Source organism: Erinaceus europaeus, chromosome 13 (genome assembly GCF_950295315.1).
Source record: "Erinaceus europaeus chromosome 13, mEriEur2.1, whole genome shotgun sequence".
Classification (NCBI taxonomy): Eukaryota; Metazoa; Chordata; class Mammalia; order Eulipotyphla; family Erinaceidae; genus Erinaceus; species Erinaceus europaeus.
The window spans coordinates 48,485,103-48,505,058 of NC_080174.1; the positions used below are offsets into that span (position 1 = coordinate 48,485,103).

Genomic DNA, 19,956 nt, shown 5'->3' on the forward strand with positions numbered 1-19,956 from the left:
TTTTTAAATATTTATTTCCTTTTGTTGCCCTTGTTCTTGTTTTATTGTTGTAGTTAATGTTGTTATTGCTGTCGTTGTCAGATAGAGCAGAGAGAAATCGAGAGAGGAGGGGAAGACAGACAGGGGGAGAGAAAGATAGACACCTGCAGACCTGCTTCACAGCCTATTAAGCGACTCCCCTGCAGATGGGGATCTGGGGGCTCGAACCAGGATCCTTACGCTGGTCCTTGAGCTTTGCACCACCTGTGCTTAACCTGCTGCACTACCACCTGCTCCCTTTATTTTATTTTTTTTTAAAATCTAAAATATTTAATTCCTTTTTGTTGCCCTTGTTGTTTTATTATTGTTGATACTGATGTCATCATTTTTGGATAGGACAGAGAGAAATGGAGAGAGGAGGGGAAGACCAAGAAGGGGAGATAAAGACACCTGCAGACCTGCTTCACTGCCTGTGAAGCGACTCCCCTGCAGGTGGGGAGCCAGGGGCTCTAACCGGGATCCTCACGCCGGTCCTTGCACTTTGCGCCACATGCGCTTAACCTGCTGCGCTACCGCCCGACTCCCAGGGCATCTCTTTTACATCTGTGACTCTGCTGCATCCCCTCCCCTAGTCTATCCATATCCTGCCACATGCCCGGTCAGCCACAGCTCTCTGACTGAAGCTTGGAGGCCTCTAGTTTACAGTCCTGATTCAGAGGCTATAGCTCACCTCTCTGTGCAGCGAGGCTTCTGCTGTCCATCCACCCTGCCACTGTGATAGTCCAGTAATGCCTCAGCCATGCCTCAGTCATGGTGCCTGGGCTGTGGACCAGACAAGACAGTAGGGAGACAGTTGCTGAAGCAGGAATGTTGCTGAGGGTTGAACAGCTTTTGGAAATTATAAAACCCTTTCACTTGTCATTTTGATCCATGAGGTAGCTATTATCTTCATGAGGGATGAGGAAACTGAGGTTCTGTGGTGGGAAGTGTTAGGCCAACAGCTCACTGTCTGCACCTTATGGCCAGCAGGGCTCCTGGAGACAGCAGAGCTGGAGAGTGGCTTTGGTCCATTCAAAGAGTTGATGGGTGCTCCTGTGTCTTGCTCGCTGAGCTTGTGATGCAGAGTGCAATTCCTGTCACGGTGAGCACCATGCCTACAAATGCTTCTGAAATAGTGGTAGAAATCGAGAGGCTTTTAAGTCAGTCATGCCAATTGGAACTAGTGTAGGACTGAGGGAAAGATTCAGATAGTATGTGTCCCCAGACATCCCAGGAGAAGGAAACTGATAGCCACAAGGAAGTAGGAGGGCTATTGCTATACAGAAGGGCACAATGGGGGAGAACACACACACACACACACACACACACACACCCCTAGAGAAAGAACCAGGTGCACCAAAGCCCAAGTAGCTGCTTCCCCTTGTAAAGTGGCCTGACTTACGCTTTCCACCAATATCTTCTCCAAGGGCCTTCCCAACAATCAGTGTGAAGACGATGGCCAAGGAGTTACTGATAGGCACAGCTAGGGTCAGATCTAAGTGATCAGAATGAAAGTATCTCTGAGATTGGTGAAAAGGCAAAACAACAACAAGAAAACAAAGCTTTCCTAAGTCTATTCCTCACCAAAACTATCCTTAAGTCTGGGACCATCCTGGATTTCTGATAAAGATGAGGTCTGGGGGGCTGGGCAGTAGGCAGCAGGTTAAGCGCACATGCCACAAAACACAAGCACTGGTGTAAGGATCCTGGTTCTAGCACCCGGCTCCCCACCTATGTGGGGGTGGCTTCACAGGAGATGAAGCAGGTCTGCAGGTGTCTATTTTTCTCTCCCCGTCTTCCTCTACCTACTTGATTTCTCTCTGTCCTATCCAACAACGACAGCAATAACAACAATAATAACAACAACGATAAACAACAAGGGCAACATAAGGGAAAAAATAGCCCATAGGAGCAGTGGGATTTGTAGTGCAGGTACGACAGTGATAACCCTGGAGGCAAAAAAAAAAAAAAAAAAAAAGTCTCTGTACTCAAATACATCATCAAAGATATTAGGGGCATCTGGACATATATCCAAAATAAAAATAGTGACCAGGTTGTGGCACATCTGGTTGAGTGCATGTTACAATGTACAAGAACACAGATTCAGGCTGGTGCTGGGAGTTGAACCTGGGATATCCAAGCCTCCAAAGTTTTATCTACTTATTTTAATATTTATTTATTCCCTTTGTTGCCCTTTTTTTTTTTTAAAGATTTTATTTATTTATGAAAAAGATAGGAGGAGAGAGAAAGAACCAGACATCACTCTGGCACATGTGCTGCCGGGGATTGAACTCAAGACCTCATGCTTGAGAGTCTTTACCACTGCACCACCTCCCGGACCACAAAAACCAAAAGTGTTGGTCTACCACTTTTTAAAAATTATTATTAAAAAAAATTTTTTTAACCAGAACAGTGTTCAGCTCTGGCTTATGGTGGTGCGGGGGATTGAACCTGGGACTTTGGAGCCTCAAGAATGAGAGTCTGTTTGCATAACCATTATGCTATCTACCCTCCGCCTGCCCTTGTTGTTTTACTGCTATAGTTATATTCTTCTTGTTGTTAGTGAAGTCATTGTTGTTGGATAGGACAGAGAAATGGAGAGAGGAGGGGAAGACAGATGTGGAGAGAAAGATAAAACACCTGTAGACTTGCTTCACCACCTGTGAAGTGACTCCCCTGCAGGTGGGAAGCTGGGGTCTTGAACCGGGATCCTTACACAGGTCTTTGCGCTTTGCGCCACCTGCACTTAACCCACTGCGCTACCACCTGACTCCCTCCCTATTTATTTTAATTGCTTCCAGAGTTATTACTGGGGCTCAATGCTGATACTATGAATCTACTGCACCTGTGGCATTTTCCTTTTTTTCTTTCCATTTTACTTATTTTTTGAAAAATTTTATTATCTTGATTTATTAGATAGAGATAGCCAGAAATTGAAAGGAAAAGGGGTGGTAGAGAAAGAGCAAAGCAACACTGCTTCACTACTCACAAAGCTTTCCCCCTGCAGCAGGGGATGGGGGAGTCAAGCCCAGTAACGTGTGCTCAACCAGGTGCACCTGGCCCTTTCCTTTCCATTGTATTTGATAGGAGAGAAAAAAAAAAAACGAAACGGGGACAGAGATAGAGATATGGGGGGCACATACAGACCTGCTTCACTGCTTGTGAAGCATCCCTCCTGCAGGTGGGGAGCAGGGGCTTGAATCTGGGTCCTTGCACATGATAAGGTGCACATTCAACTAGGTGTGCCACCACCTGGTGCACCCCCCCTTCTTTTGCCTCCAGGGTTATCGTTGGGACTCAGTGTCTACACGATACACTACGAATCCACTGCTCCTGGAGGCCATTTTTCCCCTTTTTTGCCCTTGTTTATCGTTGTTGTGGTTATTCTTTTTTTTAATTTTTTTTTTAATATTTTTATTTTATTTATTCCCTTTTGTTGCCCTTGTTTTTTTTATTGTTGTAGTTATTATTGTCGTTGTTGGATAGGACAGAGAGAAATGGAGAGAGGAGGGGAAGACAGAGAGGAGGAGAGAAAGACACCTGCAGTCCTGCTTCACCACCTGTGAAGCGACTCCCCTGCAGGTGGGGAGCCGGGGTTCGAACCGGGATCCTTATGCCAGGTCCTTGTGCTTTGCGCCACCTGCGCTTAACCCACTGCGCTACAGCCCGACTCCCGTTGTGGTTATTCTTGATGTCATTGTTGTTGGATAGGACAGAGGGAAATTGAGAGAGGAGGGGAAGACAGAGGGGGAAAGACAGACACCTGAAGACCTGCTTCACTGCTTGTGAAGTGACGCCCCCCCCCCCGCAGGTGGTGAGCCAGGGGCTCTAACCGGGATCCTTAAGTCCTCCTTGAGCTTTGAGCCATGTGTGTTTAACCCTCTGTGCTACTCCCCCACCCCCGCCAATTTATATTTGGGGACCGGGAAAAAAAATAGCTCACTTGGATAGTTTGTTGCCTTGCCTTATGCAGGTTTGAGTATAGCCCCACTTAAGGAACTTGTTCAAAGTCAGCTAGGTAGCATCCAGAAGAAATCAATGTCAGAATCACCACAGAAAAATGAACCTTTCCTTTTCATTTACTACTGGCAGCATATTCATTACCAGCCAAGTGTTGACACTGCTCAGAGAATAAGGTGCAGATGGAACCAGATACAGTGGGCTCTCACCCATCTGGGGGAGTAAAGTGTTTTAAGTGTTTGTTCTAAAATAACTTCCAGGTGGCCTCCATCACTAAGCCCAGCAGTCCCATGCCACACACCCACCTGTTGATCCCAAAGTGAGGTAGTAGAGAAGGGAGCCACACTGGTTGAGGAAAAAGGGTATCAGGTACTGGAAACAGAAGAAATCTGCAGTCAGTGTGATTACTTGGCTGTGCATTTCTTCTTCTTCTTTTAAAGATTTTTATTTATAAAAAGGAAACACTGACAAAAATTATAGGATAAGAGGGGCACAACTCCACAGAATTCCCACCACCAGAACTCCATATCCCATCCCCTCCCCTGATAGCTTTCCTATTATTTATCCCTCTGGGAGTATGGACCCAAGGTCACTGTGGGATGCAGAAGGTGGAAGGTCTGGCTTCTGTAACTGCTTCCCTGCTGAACATGGGTGTGCATTATCTTCTTTGAGATTCTAAACATGCTTTTCTTTGCAGTGAGTGATAACCATAGGGCCCAGACAACATTGTGCTTTCTATAAAGAACCATCTTACAGGACTGGAGAGACATCATAATGGTTATACAGGACTTCCAAGGCTGTGGTTCCGCAGTCTCAGGCTCACCCCTCAGCACCACTATAAGCCAGGACTGAGCAATGCTCTGCTCGCTGTCTTTCTATGAAGTTCTCATTAAAATAAACAAACAAAAAAGAACCCTCTCACGGCAGAGACAGTTACTGGCTGAATTCCACACCACTGCGTATGCTTTGCTTCAGTCCTCATCCTCCACGAGATGCCAATGTCACTCCCTGCAAAAGTCTCTCCCAATTTCTCAAGGTCTAGTCTCAGTCCTTCTGAACTCACTCAGCAGTCAGTGACTTGGCACTGTGATGTACCAGGCCTAATGGCTATGTGCGCCTCACCTCACAGAGAGGCTACCTATTCCCAAGAGACGCACCTCAGTATTCAGGAAGAGACTCCTCATCTCCTGCAGCAACTGCCGGGCCCACGTCCGCTCCTCAACCTGCTGCAGGCCGGAGGAGGCCCGCTTCAGCAGCGGCTGGGTGCCGCCCCACAGAGCGGCCACCAGCACCAGGGCGATCACCTGCCCTGGATGGAGAAGTGAATGAGTCCTCCTCCACCCCAAGGAGCGGCCGCCCCCTCGGTGCACTTTCTTTGTCCTTCCATCACGCCCGGCCCTCTCCAGGGCTCCTACCCCATCCAGCCGCCCCACCTGCCCTCCCTAGTTCTCCAACGCCTCGGGTCTGATTGGCGGATTGCACAGACCCAAAAAGGAGAGGAGCCCCGGGGTTGCGGTCGTAGGATGGACCCGAGGTGCGTGGAGGAGGTGGAATTCCCCACCCAGGTCTAGAAGCCTGAGGCGGGGAGGGAGAGCGGGGTCGCTCACCTACCCAGAGACGCCGCCATGGCAGCGCCTCTCCCTTTCACTTCCGGGAACGAGGGGGCGGAGACCTCTGAACCCGGAAGTAGCACCCAAGCCTCTTCCGGTGTCACTCACGTTGCCGCTCTCCTGCAGTCTCCACAGGGATGGTGAGTTTCTCCGAGTTGGGGCTGTGGTCCGGGGAGTCCCCGACTTGACCGGGTGCCGATTTTGGGTGCTGACACTCTGCTCCTGTCCCCACAGAAGCCGATCCTGCTGCAGGGCCATGAGCGGTCCATAACACAGATCAAGTACAACCGCGAGGGAGACCTCCTCTTCACGGTGGCCAAGGACCCTGTGAGCTTCGGCCGGAGGGCGGGCGAGCGGGCGGCAGCATGCGGCGGGCCGGGCTCATTCTGCCTGGGCTGTGAGGGCTGTGAAACGGGAGCCGAGAGCGGCCCGTTCTGAGAAGGGGGGTGGGGGCGGGGACCTTCCCCATAGTAGGTGGGCGATAGATAGCAACATCCTGCCGGGGGAAACGGGAAGGAACTCAGTTGTTGGTAGGAGAAAGGAGCCGGGAAGAAGTAAAGCCTGAGTGTTGTGGAGGGGTGGCAGGGACGAGGGTCACCTCCTCCGGTGGATCGGCAGGAGACCATTTTGGAGAAGAAACTTCTGTATGAGAATAGAGGATAACTGATTGATGGAACACCAAGGTGTCTCTGTTTTCATTTCAGTCTGTCTTTTCTGGGTCCCATCTTGCCAGCCACAGAGTGAAAACTGACCCTCACACTACTGCCCTTTGAGTCTCCTCCATACGGAGGAAATTAACTTTGGTGGCTAAAAGTAGGCGCTCTGAAGCCAGACCGTCTGCAATCTAGCATTGCCGTTCTAAGCAAATCGTCGACCCTTTCTAAGCCTCCCGTTTCTCTTTTATTTTTTAAATACTTTATTTATTTTGAATAGAGACAGACAAGTTGAGAAGGAAGGAGGAGGTCGAGGGAGAGAATGAGAGACCTCTGTGGTAGTGCTTCACCACTCATGAATCTTCCCCTATGCAGATGAGGACCAGGGGTTTGAAGTCTGGTCCTTGTGCAGATATAATATGTGTTCTACCAGATGCAGTACTACCCAGTCCATTGGTTTTTCTTTTGTAAACTGTGAACACTAATACTACCATCCACATTAGGTGATCAAGACTAGGGGAGCTTGGTGGGGGTAGATAGCATAATGGTTATGCAAATAGACTTTTATGCCTGAGGTTCTTAAGTGTCAGGTTCAATCCTCTGCACCACCTTGAACCAGAGCTGAGTAGGGCTCTGGTAAAAATAAAAACAAGTGCAGGCAGCACAAAGCACCGGCTCCCCTCCTGCAGGGGAGTCGCTTCACAGGCAGTGAAGCAGGACTGCAGGTGTCTTATCTTTCTCTCCCCCTCTCTGTCTTCCCCTCCTCTCTCCATTTCTCTCTGTCCTATCAACGATGACAATAACAATAGTAACTATGACAACAATGAAAAACAGCAAGGGCAACAAAAGGAGGGAAAAAAAAGCAGCCCAGGAGATGGTGCAGTTGATAAAGCTCTGGACTCTCAAGTGTGAGGTCCCAAGTTCAATCCCGGGCAGCACATGTACCAAAGTGATATCTGTTTCTTTGTCTCTTTCTATCTTTATCATTAATTAACAAATAAAATCTTTTTAAAAAGATTAGGAATTAGAGTAGATCTTTCATAATTCTTAGTTTAGTACCTGGTGCACACGAATGCATAAGTAATGATAGTCTTTTATTTTTCTAAAAATTTTTATTTATTCCCTTTTGTCACCCTTGTTTTTTATTGTTGTAGTTACTATTGTTGTTGTCACTGTTGAATAGGACAGAGAAATGGAGAGAGGAGGGGAAGACAGAGAAGGGGAAAGAAAGAGAGACACCTGCAGACCTGCTTCACCTCTTGTGAAGCGACTCCCCTGCAGGTGGGGAGCTGGAGGCTCCAACCAGGATCGTTTATGCTGGTCCTTGCGCTTGCACCACCTGCGCTTAACCCGTTGTGCTACCACCTGAATCCCTGTAGTCTTATATTACATATGGGGGCCAGGTGGTGACACACTGGGTTAAGCACATATAATAAAAAACACAGGGACCTATGCTAGGATCCCAGTTCAGTGCAGGCACTGATCCCCAGCAATAACCCTGGAGGCAAAAAATAAACAACAGTAGGTTAAATTCCTTACATCTCATTACATTGGAGCACAATAGCTTCCCTTTGAAGAAGACATTGTCATGGTTATTCTACTGACAGGAAGAGAATCTGAGGGGAAAAGCACTAATTTGAGACAGTGAGAACATGTCAGGGCTGGAACTGCAGCCCTGGTTTTCTACTACGAATTGCTTCCTCTTGGACAAGGCACCAAGGACACTGGTGCTCAATTTGAGATCTGATTTTTCTGGGTATTTAGGAATCTGGGAGAGGTCTGAGACATGGCAAATGAGAGGTTTTTTTTTTTTTGCAAGCCTGCAGAGCCTCTTGCGCCTTACTGACAGAGAGGAGACTCTAGGAGTTGATCTTTTTACTAAGTAATTAGCTGTTTCCTAAGAAGTGAGTGGGTAGGCGGACTCTGGCCTGGAAAGAGTCAAGATTTGCTTCCTGAGGCAGAATAGGAGGCCAGTGTTCTGTCTGGTGTGCGTACTACACTCTCTCCCTCCCCTCTTGTTCTTCCAGATTGTCAATGTATGGTACTCTGTGAATGGTGAGAGGCTGGGCACCTACATGGGCCATACTGGAGCTGTATGGTGTGTAGATGCTGACTGTATCCTTATCGTTGAGTACATGGAGCCCGAGCCTGCAAACAATGGCAGATCTGCTATGTTGGAGGTTGGGAGTTTGGGCTCATGTGGGTGGGTCTAAAGAATGAGCCTATTCGCCAGTCTGTTCAGTCAGGCTAAGTTCCAGTTTTGGATGAGAAGACTAAAGTGCTTTGAGGTAAGAGAGGACGAAAACTTCTTTGGAGGGCCAGTAAAATAGCTCACTTGGATAGCTCACTGCTTTGCCATGTGTGCCACCCAGGTTTGAGCCAGGCTACCACCACAACAGAGGAAGTTTTGGTGCTGTGGTCTTCATTATGCTCTCAGAAAGAAGGAAAGAGGGGCCGGGTGGTCGTGCATCTGGTTGAGCGCACATGTTACGATGTGCAAGGACCCAGGTTCAAGCTCCTGGTCCCCCCCTGCAGGAGGAAAGCTTTGCGAGTGATGAAGCAGGGCTGCAGGTGTCTCTCTGTCTCTCCTCTATCTTCCCTCCCCTCTCAATTTTTGGCTGTCTCTGCCCAATAAGTAAATAAAGATGATTAAAAAAGAAAGGGGAAAAAAGTTTTTTTTTTCAGGAATTTTAAACTTTATTCAGGAATTTGAGAACATTCACATATTAAATCATGGGGGGGAGTGTGTAAAACAGCTGAGTTACCACTTACATAATAGTCTGGACAGAGAGAGCGAGAAGCTGACAGGTTTAGCGAAAAAGGGTTTCTTTAAGAGTAAACAGGATGAGTACCCCCATAAGGATACCTGTTCGAGCTCCCAGCTCCCCACCTGCAGGGGAGTTGCTTCACAAGCGGTGAAGCAAGTCTGCAGGTGTCTTATCTTTCTCTCCCCCTCTCTGACTTTTCCATCTCCATTTTCTCACTGTCCTACCCAACAACAACATCAGTAACAACAATAATAACTGCAACAATAAAACAAGGGCAACAAAAGGGAATAAATAAATATTTAAAATAAATAAATTTTTAAAAAAGAGTAAACAGGACGATGATTCACTTGACCTCCCAAAGGGCAAGGGCTCACAAGAACTTTGTCATGTCTCTTTTTTTAATCTTTATTTATTGGATAGAGACAGCCCGAAATCAAGAGGGAAGGGGGAGATAGGGAGGGAGAGTGACGTAGAGACACTTGCAAAGCTTTCCGTCTGCAGGTGGGGACCAGTAGCTCCAACCCGGGTCCTTGCACATTGTAACATCATATGCATGCAATTAGGTGCTCCACCACCCAGCCCTGTTATATTTCTCTCTCTTTTTTAAAGATTTTCTTTGTTTATTAATGAGAAAGATGGGAGGAGAGAAAGAACTAGACATCACTCTGGTACATGTACTGCTGGGAACTGAACTCGGGACCTCATGCTTGAGAGTCCAATGCTCTTTATTGACTGTGCCACCTCCTGGACCATGGTCATGTTTCTTAACACCTTTCTTCAGGGGACACCAAACATGTCCTCACTGGCTCAGCTGACAACAGCTGTCGTCTCTGGGACTGTGAGACAGGTAAGCGGGATCATTCATTTTTTTTTTTTTACCCCAGCAGTATACTGCTTAAGTGAACAGATTCTGGGGGAATGTAGATAAATCAGGAGATGATTCCTAGTTCTTACATTGGGGACCAATGACTTGAGAAAATAAGAAAAACAAATGAGAAAGAAAAAGCAACAGTAAGCTATAAGTCTTAAATTTTGTTTTATTGGTGTATTGTATTGGATCAAAGCAAAGGATTGAGGGTGGAGGTGGGTGGCTTTCAGGTCCTGGTGCATGATGGAGGACCTGCACTGGGGGGCGGGGGGGCTTTGAGTATTTTGCAGAAATTTGCGAAATTTTATAGATGAATCTACAACTGTTCTATAAACCACTAATCCCCTCCATAAAAATAAAATAAAGTTCTTATGAATTTATAAGGAAGAGAGAAGGAGAATCAAAGTCTCACTCTGGCACATGCACTGCCTAGGAGTGAACTCCAGAGCTCATGTTTGAGAGTCCCAACACTTTATCCACTGCACCCACCTCCTGGGTTATGTTAAGTCTTGTTAGAGAAAGCATACAGTACTGCAGACGGCCAGGACGAAGGCAACCAACTGCGGGGAGTGGGGCAAGGACCAGCCCAGCAAGGTTTCCCAAGAGGTACATCACATGAGCTGGGGCTTAAAGGGTGAGAAAGTGGTCGTCGCTTTGGTCTTTACCAGAGTGAAAGCACAACAAATGTCCAGGTTATCTAACTTGGAGGAACTTACTGCTTCTTGGGTGATGAAATTGACAGTGTATAGGGAAGATGAGGCAGATGAGGCTCAGAACAGACCTTGAATACTGAACTTGTAAGCCTAACTTTGTTCTGCAGGGCTTGACGTGCTATGGAAGTCTCTGAGCAGGGAAGAAGGGTAGTCTGTGTTTAGTTTTAGCAAGCTCAGGTTGCCGTGGGGGTCCTTGGAATAACTGAGACTGACGACAAGGGAGGCTGTTAAGCTGTTCTGTTTAGTAAATACTTCCTGGGCTCCCAATTCCATACCGGGTTGACCTGGGCACTGGGGACGTGCAGGAAAATTAGAGCACGTCTTTGCCAGAGTAGCATGAGAGAGATCCATTGCAATCTGCTATACGCTGTGCTAGTATATGAAAGCAGGGGTTCTCTGGAGGTAAGGACTGTAGGTAAGATGTGAAAAAGACTTGAACCAGAGCACACAGTGAGGAGGAGGAGGGAATGTGCTACAGTCACAGGGGCAGACAGGAATAGAGTCCCCTTCTTGTAGTGACTGCAAGTGGCCAACACTCTGCCTGTCCCCAGGGAAGCAGCTGGCTTTACTCAAGACCAATTCAGCTGTTCGAACTTGTGGCTTTGACTTTGGGGGTAACATCATTATGCTCTCCACGGACAAGCAGATGGGCTACCAGTGCTTTGTGAGCTTCTTTGACCTGCGGGATCCAAGCCAGATCGGTAAGAACAAGGGCCAGTCTGGGGTTGGGGTGAGGGGTTCAGCTTCAGAATCCAGGACTAGACATCTGCTGTCCCACACAGACAACAATGAGCCCTACATGAAGATCCCTTGCAATGACTCCAAGATTACCAGTGCTGTTTGGGGGCCCCTGGGAGAGTGCATCATTGCAGGCCACGAGAGTGGAGAGCTCAACCAGTATAGTGCTAAGGTAAGGGTCCTGAGCCCACCAGAATGTTTCTCCACAAGGAGCAGAATAATGCATTGGTTAAGAACAAAGACTGGGGGCTGGGAAGATAGCATAGTGGTTATGTAAATGACTTTCATATCTGAGGTTCCAAGTCCCAGGTTCAATCCCCCTGCCACTACTATAAGCCAGAGCTGAGCAGTGCTCTGGCAAAATAAATAATAAAATGTTTAAGACTGGATTCAAATACAGATTCCACCACTTTCTAGTTATGTGATTTTAGGCATGGTACATTGATTCCCTAAGTTTATTTTATGTGCAAAATGTTTCAGGGCCAGCAAAATAACTCATTCGGTTAGTGTGCTGCTTTGCCATGTATGTGACCCGTGTTTGAGCCTGGCCCACACAACATTGAAAGAAGCGTTGATGTTGTGGTCTCTTTCACTCTTTTTTAAACATTTTTAAATATTTATTTCCCTTTTGTTGCCCTTTTTTTTTAATCTTTATTTTATTTATTGGATCTTTATTGGATAGAGACAGCCAGAAATTGAGAGGAGGAGGGGAGATAGAGAGGAAAGAGACAGAGAGACATCTGCAAACCTGCTTCACCACTCGTAAAGCCTTCCCCCTGCAGGTGGGGACCGGGGGCTCAAACCCAGGCCCTTGTGCACTGTAATATGTGCGCTCAGCCCGGTGCGCCACCACCCAGGCCCCGTTGCCCTTGTTTTTTTTGTAGTTGTTGTTATTGATGTCATTGTAGGTGGATAGGACAGAGAGAAGTGGAGAGAGGAGGGGGAGAGAAACAGAGACATTTGCAGACCTGCTTCACCGCCTGTGAAGCGACTCCCCTGCAGGTGGGAAGCCGGGGGCTCGAACCGGGATCCTTACGCTGGTCCTTGTGCTTTGCACTACCTGCGCTTAACCCACTGTGCTACTGCCCGACTCCCTCTTTCACTCTTTATCTCTCTCTCTCTCTTCTTTTTTTTTTTTTTAACCAGAACACTGCTCAGCTCTGGTTTGTGGTGGTGCAGGGGATTGAACTTGGGACTTTGGAGCCCAGGCATGAGAGCCTGTTTTCATAACCATTATGTTACCTACCCCTTTCCCATCTTTTATCTCTACCTCTGTCTCTGTCCAACAAACCAAAACAGTTCTAAGAATCAAGTAACTTCAGATACTGAAAAACTTCACTCAATATACATTAAGCAGGAGTCAGATTGTACATTGTGCCACTATGGAAATTTCAACCCAGTGTGCAGAGCGCCCTCTGCCACATTAAGCCAGGAAGAACAGATGGAGCTTCAAATAATGAAGAAAGGACATTGCAAACAAAGGCAGAGTCAAGGGAGGTATTTTTTTTTTTAAAAGAAACACTGTGATACCTCAGGGAGATGGCTAGACACAGTAGTGATAGAAACAGCCAAGTATGGTGGGGCGGGGGATGGAACAGACACCTGCAGACCTGCTTCACCACTTGTGAAGCTTTCCCCCTCAAGGTGGGAGCCAGGAGCTTGAACCCGGACCCTTGTGCATTGCAACATGTGTGCCACCACCTGGCCCCAAGACTGACACCTTAATAGGACAAGAAGCAGTGAAGAACCCTGGCTAGACTGTGGTGTAATGGGTTCAGCCTGGTCAGAACCTCTCTCTCCTTCCTTCCCAGTCTGGTGAGGTATTAGTGAATGTTAAAGAGCACTCCCGGCAGATCAACGACATCCAGTTATCTAGGGATATGACTATGTTTGTCACTGCATCCAAAGACAACACAGCCAAGGTGAGTCTACACAACTGGTCTGGCGGGGCTGCTCCTGCACAACTTTCACCTTGCCTGACTTCCTTGCCCAAGAGGGCTCTTTTGACAGATCTCTCCCCTACCTTCTCTCTCCAGCTCTTTGATTCCACAACCCTTGATCACCAGAAGACCTTCCGAACAGAACGTCCTGTCAACTCAGCTGCCCTCTCTCCCAACTATGACCATGTAAGGGAGATCCAGATGCTTCCAGGATCTAGGTGTTTGCCTAGCAGATAAACTACACACCAAGGGGGAAAGGGCATTAAGTAGAGAGGAGGTTACCAGAGCAGCAACAAAGCTGAATGTTTGGGAAACCCTGGGGGACAAAGGAGGAGGTGACTAAAACATCCTCTGTTAATAGCTACCCAGTGTGATGAGACAGATGTCAATAGCTCATTGGGGTTGGAGGAACAGAAAATGGACTTAGCTGCTCTTTGGACCTATCTAGAATTTCGTGTCTCCTTCAGGTGGTGCTGGGCGGTGGTCAGGAAGCCATGGATGTAACCACAACCTCTACCAGGATTGGCAAATTTGAGGCCAGGTAAATGAGAGTTCTTCCAAACAAACATTATGGAAGGCATGTCAAATAGCTCACTTGGATGTGTTGCTTTGCAGTGTGCAAATGAGGAAGCTGTGGTCTCCCTCCCTGCCTGCCTTTGTTAGAGAAAGAGAGGTTGGGGGAGGGAGGGAGAAGAGACCTAATAGAGGGGAAACATACCTGAAGAGACTTCCCTTGTTTCATTGGCAGCCAGATTTGGAGCCCTTCTGTGATGTGTGTAATAGAGCAGTTTTATTTTTCACAAGTTTATTTTGCACTGTTCAACTCTGGCTTATAGTGTTACTGGGGGTTAAACCTGGGATCTCAGAGCCTCCGGCATGATGGTTGTTTGCATAACCATTGGTATCTCCCCAGACCTCATCATATTTTATTATTATTATTAATCTATAATTTATCAGAACAGAAAAATTGAGGGGGGGGGAGACAGATGGCAAGAGAAAGATAGACACCTGCAGACATGCTTCACTGCTTATGAAGTATCCTCCCTGCAGATGTGTATACTCAACCAGGTGCACCAGGTGGTGACCTGGCCCCTGGCACCGTATTTATTTATTTATTTCTCTTTTTTTTATTGGGGAATTAATACTTTACATTCAACAGTAAGTACAATAGTTTGTACATGCATAACATTCCCCAGTTTCCCATATAACAATACAACCCCCACTAGGTCCTCTGAATCCTTCTTGGACCTGTATTTGCCCCACACACCCACCCAGAGTCTTTTACTTTGGTGCGATGTGCCAATTCCATTTCAGGTTCTGTTTTTGTGTTTTCTTTTACATATGTGTACACAGATCTTTTTGGATGGATATGTTGGGTTCTTTAGGATATATCCCCAGGAGAGGAATTGCAAGGTCATAGGGTAGGTCCATTTCTAGCTTTCTGAGAGTTCTCCAGACTGTTCTCCACAGAGGTTGGATCAATTTACATTTCCACCAGCAGTGTAGGAGGGTTCCTTTGACCCCACACCCTCTCCAGCATTTGCTGCTGTTACCTTTTCTGATGTATGACATTCTCACAGGAGTGAAGTGGTATGTCATTATTGTCTTTATTTGCATTTCTCTGACAATCGGAGACTTAGAGCATTTTTTCATGTGTTTCTCGGCCTTTTGGATCTCGTCTGTGGTGAATATTCTGTCCATGTCTCCCCCCCCCCCCATTTTTGGATGGGGTTATTTGTTGTCTTGTTGTTGAGTTTGGCAAGCTCTTTATATATCTTGGTTATTAAACTCTTGTCTGATGTATGGCATGTAAAGATCTTCTCCCGTTCTGTGAGGGGTCTCTTGGTTTGGGTAGTGGTTTCTTTTGCTGTACAGAAGCTTTTTAATTTGATGTAGTCCCATAGGTTTATACTTGCCTTAGTCTTCTTTGTAATTGGATTCGTTTCATTGAAAATGTCTTTAAAATTTATGCGGAAAAGAGTTCTGCCAATATTTTCCTCTAAGTATCTGATAGTTTGTGGTCTAATATCCAAGTCCTTGATCCACTTGGAATTTACTTTTGTATTTGGTGAAATACAGTGATTCAGTTTCATTCTTCTGCATGTTTCAACCCATTGTTTCCAACACCATTTGTTGAAGAGACTTTGCTTTCCCCATTTAATAGTCTGAGTCCATTTGTCAAAGATTAGATGTTCATAGGTGTGGGGGCTTACCCTGCCACCTTATTTTATGCACTCATTTCTCCTTATCCCATGTTGTCCACTTTGTAGTTTGCTTTTGGGAATTGGTACCTCCAGAGTGTTGTGGAAGGAGATGAAGAATGAATTAATTGTCCCTTTTTACCAGGTTCTTCCACTTGGCCTTTGAAGAAGAGTTTGGTAGAGTCAAAGGTCACTTCGGGCCTATCAACAGTGTTGCCTTCCATCCTGATGGCAAGAGGTGAGATCCTTGAAAGGGAGCTGAGTTCATGGATCTGATTTGTTTTCCTCCCTCCCTCCCTCCCTCCCTCCCTCCCTCCCTCCTTCCCTCTGTTCCCAGAGCAACACTCCTCTCTGGCTATTGGTGGTTCTGAGTATTGACCTCATGCATGCAAGTTCTGTGTGCTGCTGTTATGCAGTCTCCTTGATTTTGAATCTAATTTCTGTCTTTGACCCTTTCCCATGCCCTACGATTTGGTTCTGCCTTCTCCAGAGTAGGCATCTGACTGTTTCCTGGCTCTCTCTTTCCAGTTACAGCAGTGGAGGAGAAGACGGTTATGTCCGCATCCACTACTTCGACCCACAGTACTTTGAATTTGAGTTTGAAGCTTAAGTTGGATCTTCATCTGTTCCAGGGTCATTTTGGACTCTGTGAAATAAACTTGTTTGGAAATAATTGATTTCTGGTATCAGTATTTCTGTTGGGTCTATGTTATCTTCCCTTGCTTGGTGACCAGCAAGCTGTTGCCAGTTGTGGATGCATTCATTATTTGTATTTTCTCACTACACATTTTTTTCCTGCTTTCATCTATTGATATATTTACAAGATCGAAACCAGTAAGATTTATAACTGGTAATATATGAAAAGCACAAATGATTTAATATACCACTTGATACTATTGAATGTAAAACATTATTTCCCCAATAAAGAAATAAAAAAAGATAAAATAAAATACTTGAACATCATGACTAGTAAAGATTATGAAAGCTAGCTGTTGCACATTGTATACTATAAACCCAGAATTTCAGTAGGCCACGTTGAGTTTCACAAAAGTTTCAGAGATGGACTCGTGAAATAACACAACACACACCAACCACATCTGTGAAGGAACGGGCCTAGCAAGAGAGCCCAGGATGGGCCTGTGCTGATGTTTTCAGCCAGGATAGGTCACCTTGACCTTGTGTTGTTGGTCTTGCAGGCCTGTTTGGTGGTTTGGGCCAAAACTTGTGTCCACAGTTAATTCTGGGACCACCCCAGCATTACCACTAGTACAGTTTACAGAAGCTCCTTATCATCAGCTCTGCTTCTATGGCCCAGTTGGGATGGCTGTGGTGTAGCAGAACCTGCAGGCAGGGACTCAGCTCTGGACAGCTCTAGTTCATTGACTTCAGCTCAGGGCAGAGTCTTCACACTAGAGGTGGACTAAGCAACTGGCAGGTGAGGTCGAGTGCAGGGACTTATGCTAGGAACTCAAAATGCAGACCTCCATCTGAGTGGGTTGTGAATGGAGGTTAGAGGGCCAGTGAAAATAGGATGACTGTCCCGGATAAAGAATGGCCATGCATCACACTAGGTAAGCATGAAGTCCCCTATTCAGTCTCTTTTTTTTTTTTTGCCTCCAGGTGCCTGTACTACAAATCCACTGCTCCTGGAGGTTTTTTTTTTTTTTTTAATCCCTTTTGTTGCGCTTGCTGTTTTATTGTTGCTATTGATGTCATTGTTGGATAGGACAGAGAGAAATGGAGAGAGGAGGGGAAGATGGGGGGAGAGAAAGATAGACATGCTTCACCGCTTGTGAGGTGACTCCCCTGCAGGTGGGGAGCCAGGGGCTCGAACTGGGATCCTTACACCAGTCCTTGTGCTTTGACACCTGCACTTAAACCGCTGTGCTACCGCCCAACTCCCTCTCTTTTTTTTCTTTTTTAAGAATTTTTACTTTTTTAAGTATTTATGAGGAGAAAAAACCAGACATCACTCTGGTACACATGTTGTCGGGGATTGAACTCAGGACCTCATGTTTGAGAGTCCAGTGCTTTATCTACTACACCACATCCCAGACCACTTTTTTAAAAAAAAATAAAAAACTTAATTTTATCTGATAGAACAGAAATTGAGAGGGAGAGAGACACTTGTAGCACTGCCTCAGCACTGTGAAGCTTTCCCCTGCTGATGGGACTGGTGGCTTAAACCTGGTTCTTTGTGCATTGTAATATACATATATATGCCAAATAAAATAATGCTCTATCAAACAATATGCATATTCCAGTGTTTTTTCACATTATTTATTATTGGATAGAGACAGAATTTGAGATGGGAGGAGGAGGTAGGCAGGGAAAGAGACTGAGACACCTGCAGCCCTGCTTCACCACTTGTGAAGCTTCCCCCTGTTGGAGTTGGGGACCAGGGGCTTGAGCCTGGGTCCTTGCGCACTGTAATGTGTGCACTTAACCATATGCACCACCACCTGGTCCCTTTTACACATAATTTTAAAGGTCCTGTTTGTTTCTGCTTTTTGATGATCAAAATAGAGTGGTGTCTCTTTGGGGTAGCCATGTCGTTAGCTGTGAAAACATGACACAGGAGAGGCCTGCCTCCATTCAGGCATCCTCAGTCGGTCCTGTCTCTGTGGACTGCCTCTAGTTCTGGATACTCTTCTGATGACAGTGTGTTCTGAGAGTTCTGTGTTGGCACTGCTGTGGACTTCCTGGGAAAAGGCTGGACCAGAACAGGCCAAGTTCACGAGACTGTCCTGAGCCAGCCCCGGGGTCTCTTGCCCTGCAGGGCAGGAACATGTATTCAGGTCTCAGCTTGCTTGAGCCTTTTACTAGCACCTGGCCTGAATCTGTCACCACACAGTGACAGTAGCCTGGCCTGCATGCACACACTTGAGTAAAAGTCACCCACCACTAAAGCTGAAGGCCAAAGAGAAAACCCTAACATATCAGGAAGAGCCCAACAGCAGACTAGAGGGGAGCTTGTCTGGGGGCTCTGGCAGGGGAGCACAGCTACTCGTACACCCCCCTCCCCCACACCAAAGACAGGGAAGGCTATTCTCTTCCACCTAGGGACACACATGGAGTGTGAAGGGGGGAGGGGACACCTGCCTAGCCAGCCAGATCAGTCAAATCAACCATGGCGAGCAGTGGGGTGAAGGTTCTCAGTCAGATCGCCCTCACATCCAGCAGATGAGGGGAAGAGAGGAGAGCATTTTTCTCTCCGTTTCCATAAACAGGGAGGAATAAAAGAGAGAAAACAGAGATAAAGACTGAGAAGATGTCTCAACCTGTTAAAGGCACAGGAATTGCTTATTTGAAGTCCAGAGGTCACAGGTTCAATCCCCAGCACTGTCATAAGCCAGAGCCGAGTAGTGAAATGTTCTCGCTCTCTCTCTGTGCCTCTCTATCTCCTTGCAAGTCTTTCTCATAAAAATAAATACAGCTTGTGGGGGAAAAAAAAAAAGAAATAGAAGTAGACAAGTAAACTTCACCTTGACATGGCAGAAGAAACAGAGATTCTAGCTGGACATAAAATAAAAAAATAAAATAAAATAGAGCTTTATTAAACATAGAGACACGCAGACATACGGGTACATACAGTGTTGTTTCTGTGTCTCCTCACCTGCAGTGACCCACCACTCTCAGCAGTTGCTTTTTGCTTGTCTGGTGTGTGTGTGTGTGTGTGTGTGTGTGTGTGTGTTGAGCTGAGTGGACACAGTGACTAAGGGACCTGAAGCAGGGTGTGGAAGAGAAGGGTGTTTAGGCCTATGTAATAGACATTTCACTGGAAAATTGATGGTCCCTTTTTAGTCTGTTCTACCAGATTGCTGAGCTTATTAGGGCTAAGTCTAATCACAGAGGACTGGTAAGCACTTTAATTTAGGGAATATAGTTGCCCGTAACTTACGGATATGTGTGTACACATACTCAGTCCCTTAGTGTGTCAACAGCTGTATTGTAAACCATTATCCCCCCCCCAATAAAATGACAAAGTAAACAATATGTCACTTGGCATTTCCCAAGGCATCATCTTGTTCAGCCTCCTGAAGCTCAGACAGAGAGGACACAGGATCATGGCTGCGCTGTAGAAGCAGAAACTGGGCTCCACCCCCTGCCCCCATGCTTCCATAATCAGCTAGTGGCAGAGCCAGAAGGCAAGCTGCACTCTCCTCTACAAACCCAGTGCCCTTGACCTTAGGCTAGCTGGCATAAAGACTCCTTTCACGCAGCCCTGCCTCCTGTGCCCTCAACACGACAACTTCCCATTCTGCACTGGGGTGCAAGAACTCTAAGTCATTTTGAAGAGGATGTCTAGTTCTTTTTCCCATGGTGGGGCAGGAATGAAGGGTGGACAGAGAGGGGGAGAGAAAGACACCTGCAGACCTGCTTCATCGCTTGTGAAGTGACTCCCCTGCTGGGTGGGGAGCTGGGGGCTTGAACCGGGATCCTTAAGCCACCTGCACTTAACCCGCTGCACTACTGCCCGACTCCCA

General features: G+C 46.6%; 2 protein-coding genes across 2 annotated transcripts; one reads left to right on the plus strand and one right to left on the minus strand.

Annotated features, from left to right (window-relative positions):
• Positions 1-14: 14 nt before the first annotated feature.
• TMEM234 (transmembrane protein 234) lies at positions 15-5,634 on the minus strand. The gene is made up of 5 exons (XM_007523275.3): positions 5,590-5,634; positions 5,136-5,287; positions 4,284-4,350; positions 1,421-1,513; positions 15-1,145 (listed from the first exon to the last, which is right to left on the minus strand). Exons 1-5 carry the CDS (start codon positions 5,603-5,605, stop codon positions 1,051-1,053), a joined length of 423 nt encoding a protein of 140 aa, XP_007523337.2. The 5' UTR covers positions 5,606-5,634; the 3' UTR covers positions 15-1,050.
• Positions 5,589-16,146, plus strand: EIF3I (eukaryotic translation initiation factor 3 subunit I). Its single transcript, XM_060205778.1, has 11 exons — positions 5,589-5,728; positions 5,823-5,915; positions 8,269-8,356; positions 9,791-9,856; positions 11,142-11,291; positions 11,373-11,500; positions 13,140-13,250; positions 13,365-13,454; positions 13,736-13,809; positions 15,615-15,707; positions 15,998-16,146. The coding sequence occupies exons 1-11, from the start codon at positions 5,726-5,728 to the stop codon at positions 16,077-16,079; spliced, it is 978 nt and encodes a 325-aa protein (XP_060061761.1). The 5' UTR covers positions 5,589-5,725; the 3' UTR covers positions 16,080-16,146.
• Positions 16,147-19,956: the final 3,810 nt, after the last annotated feature.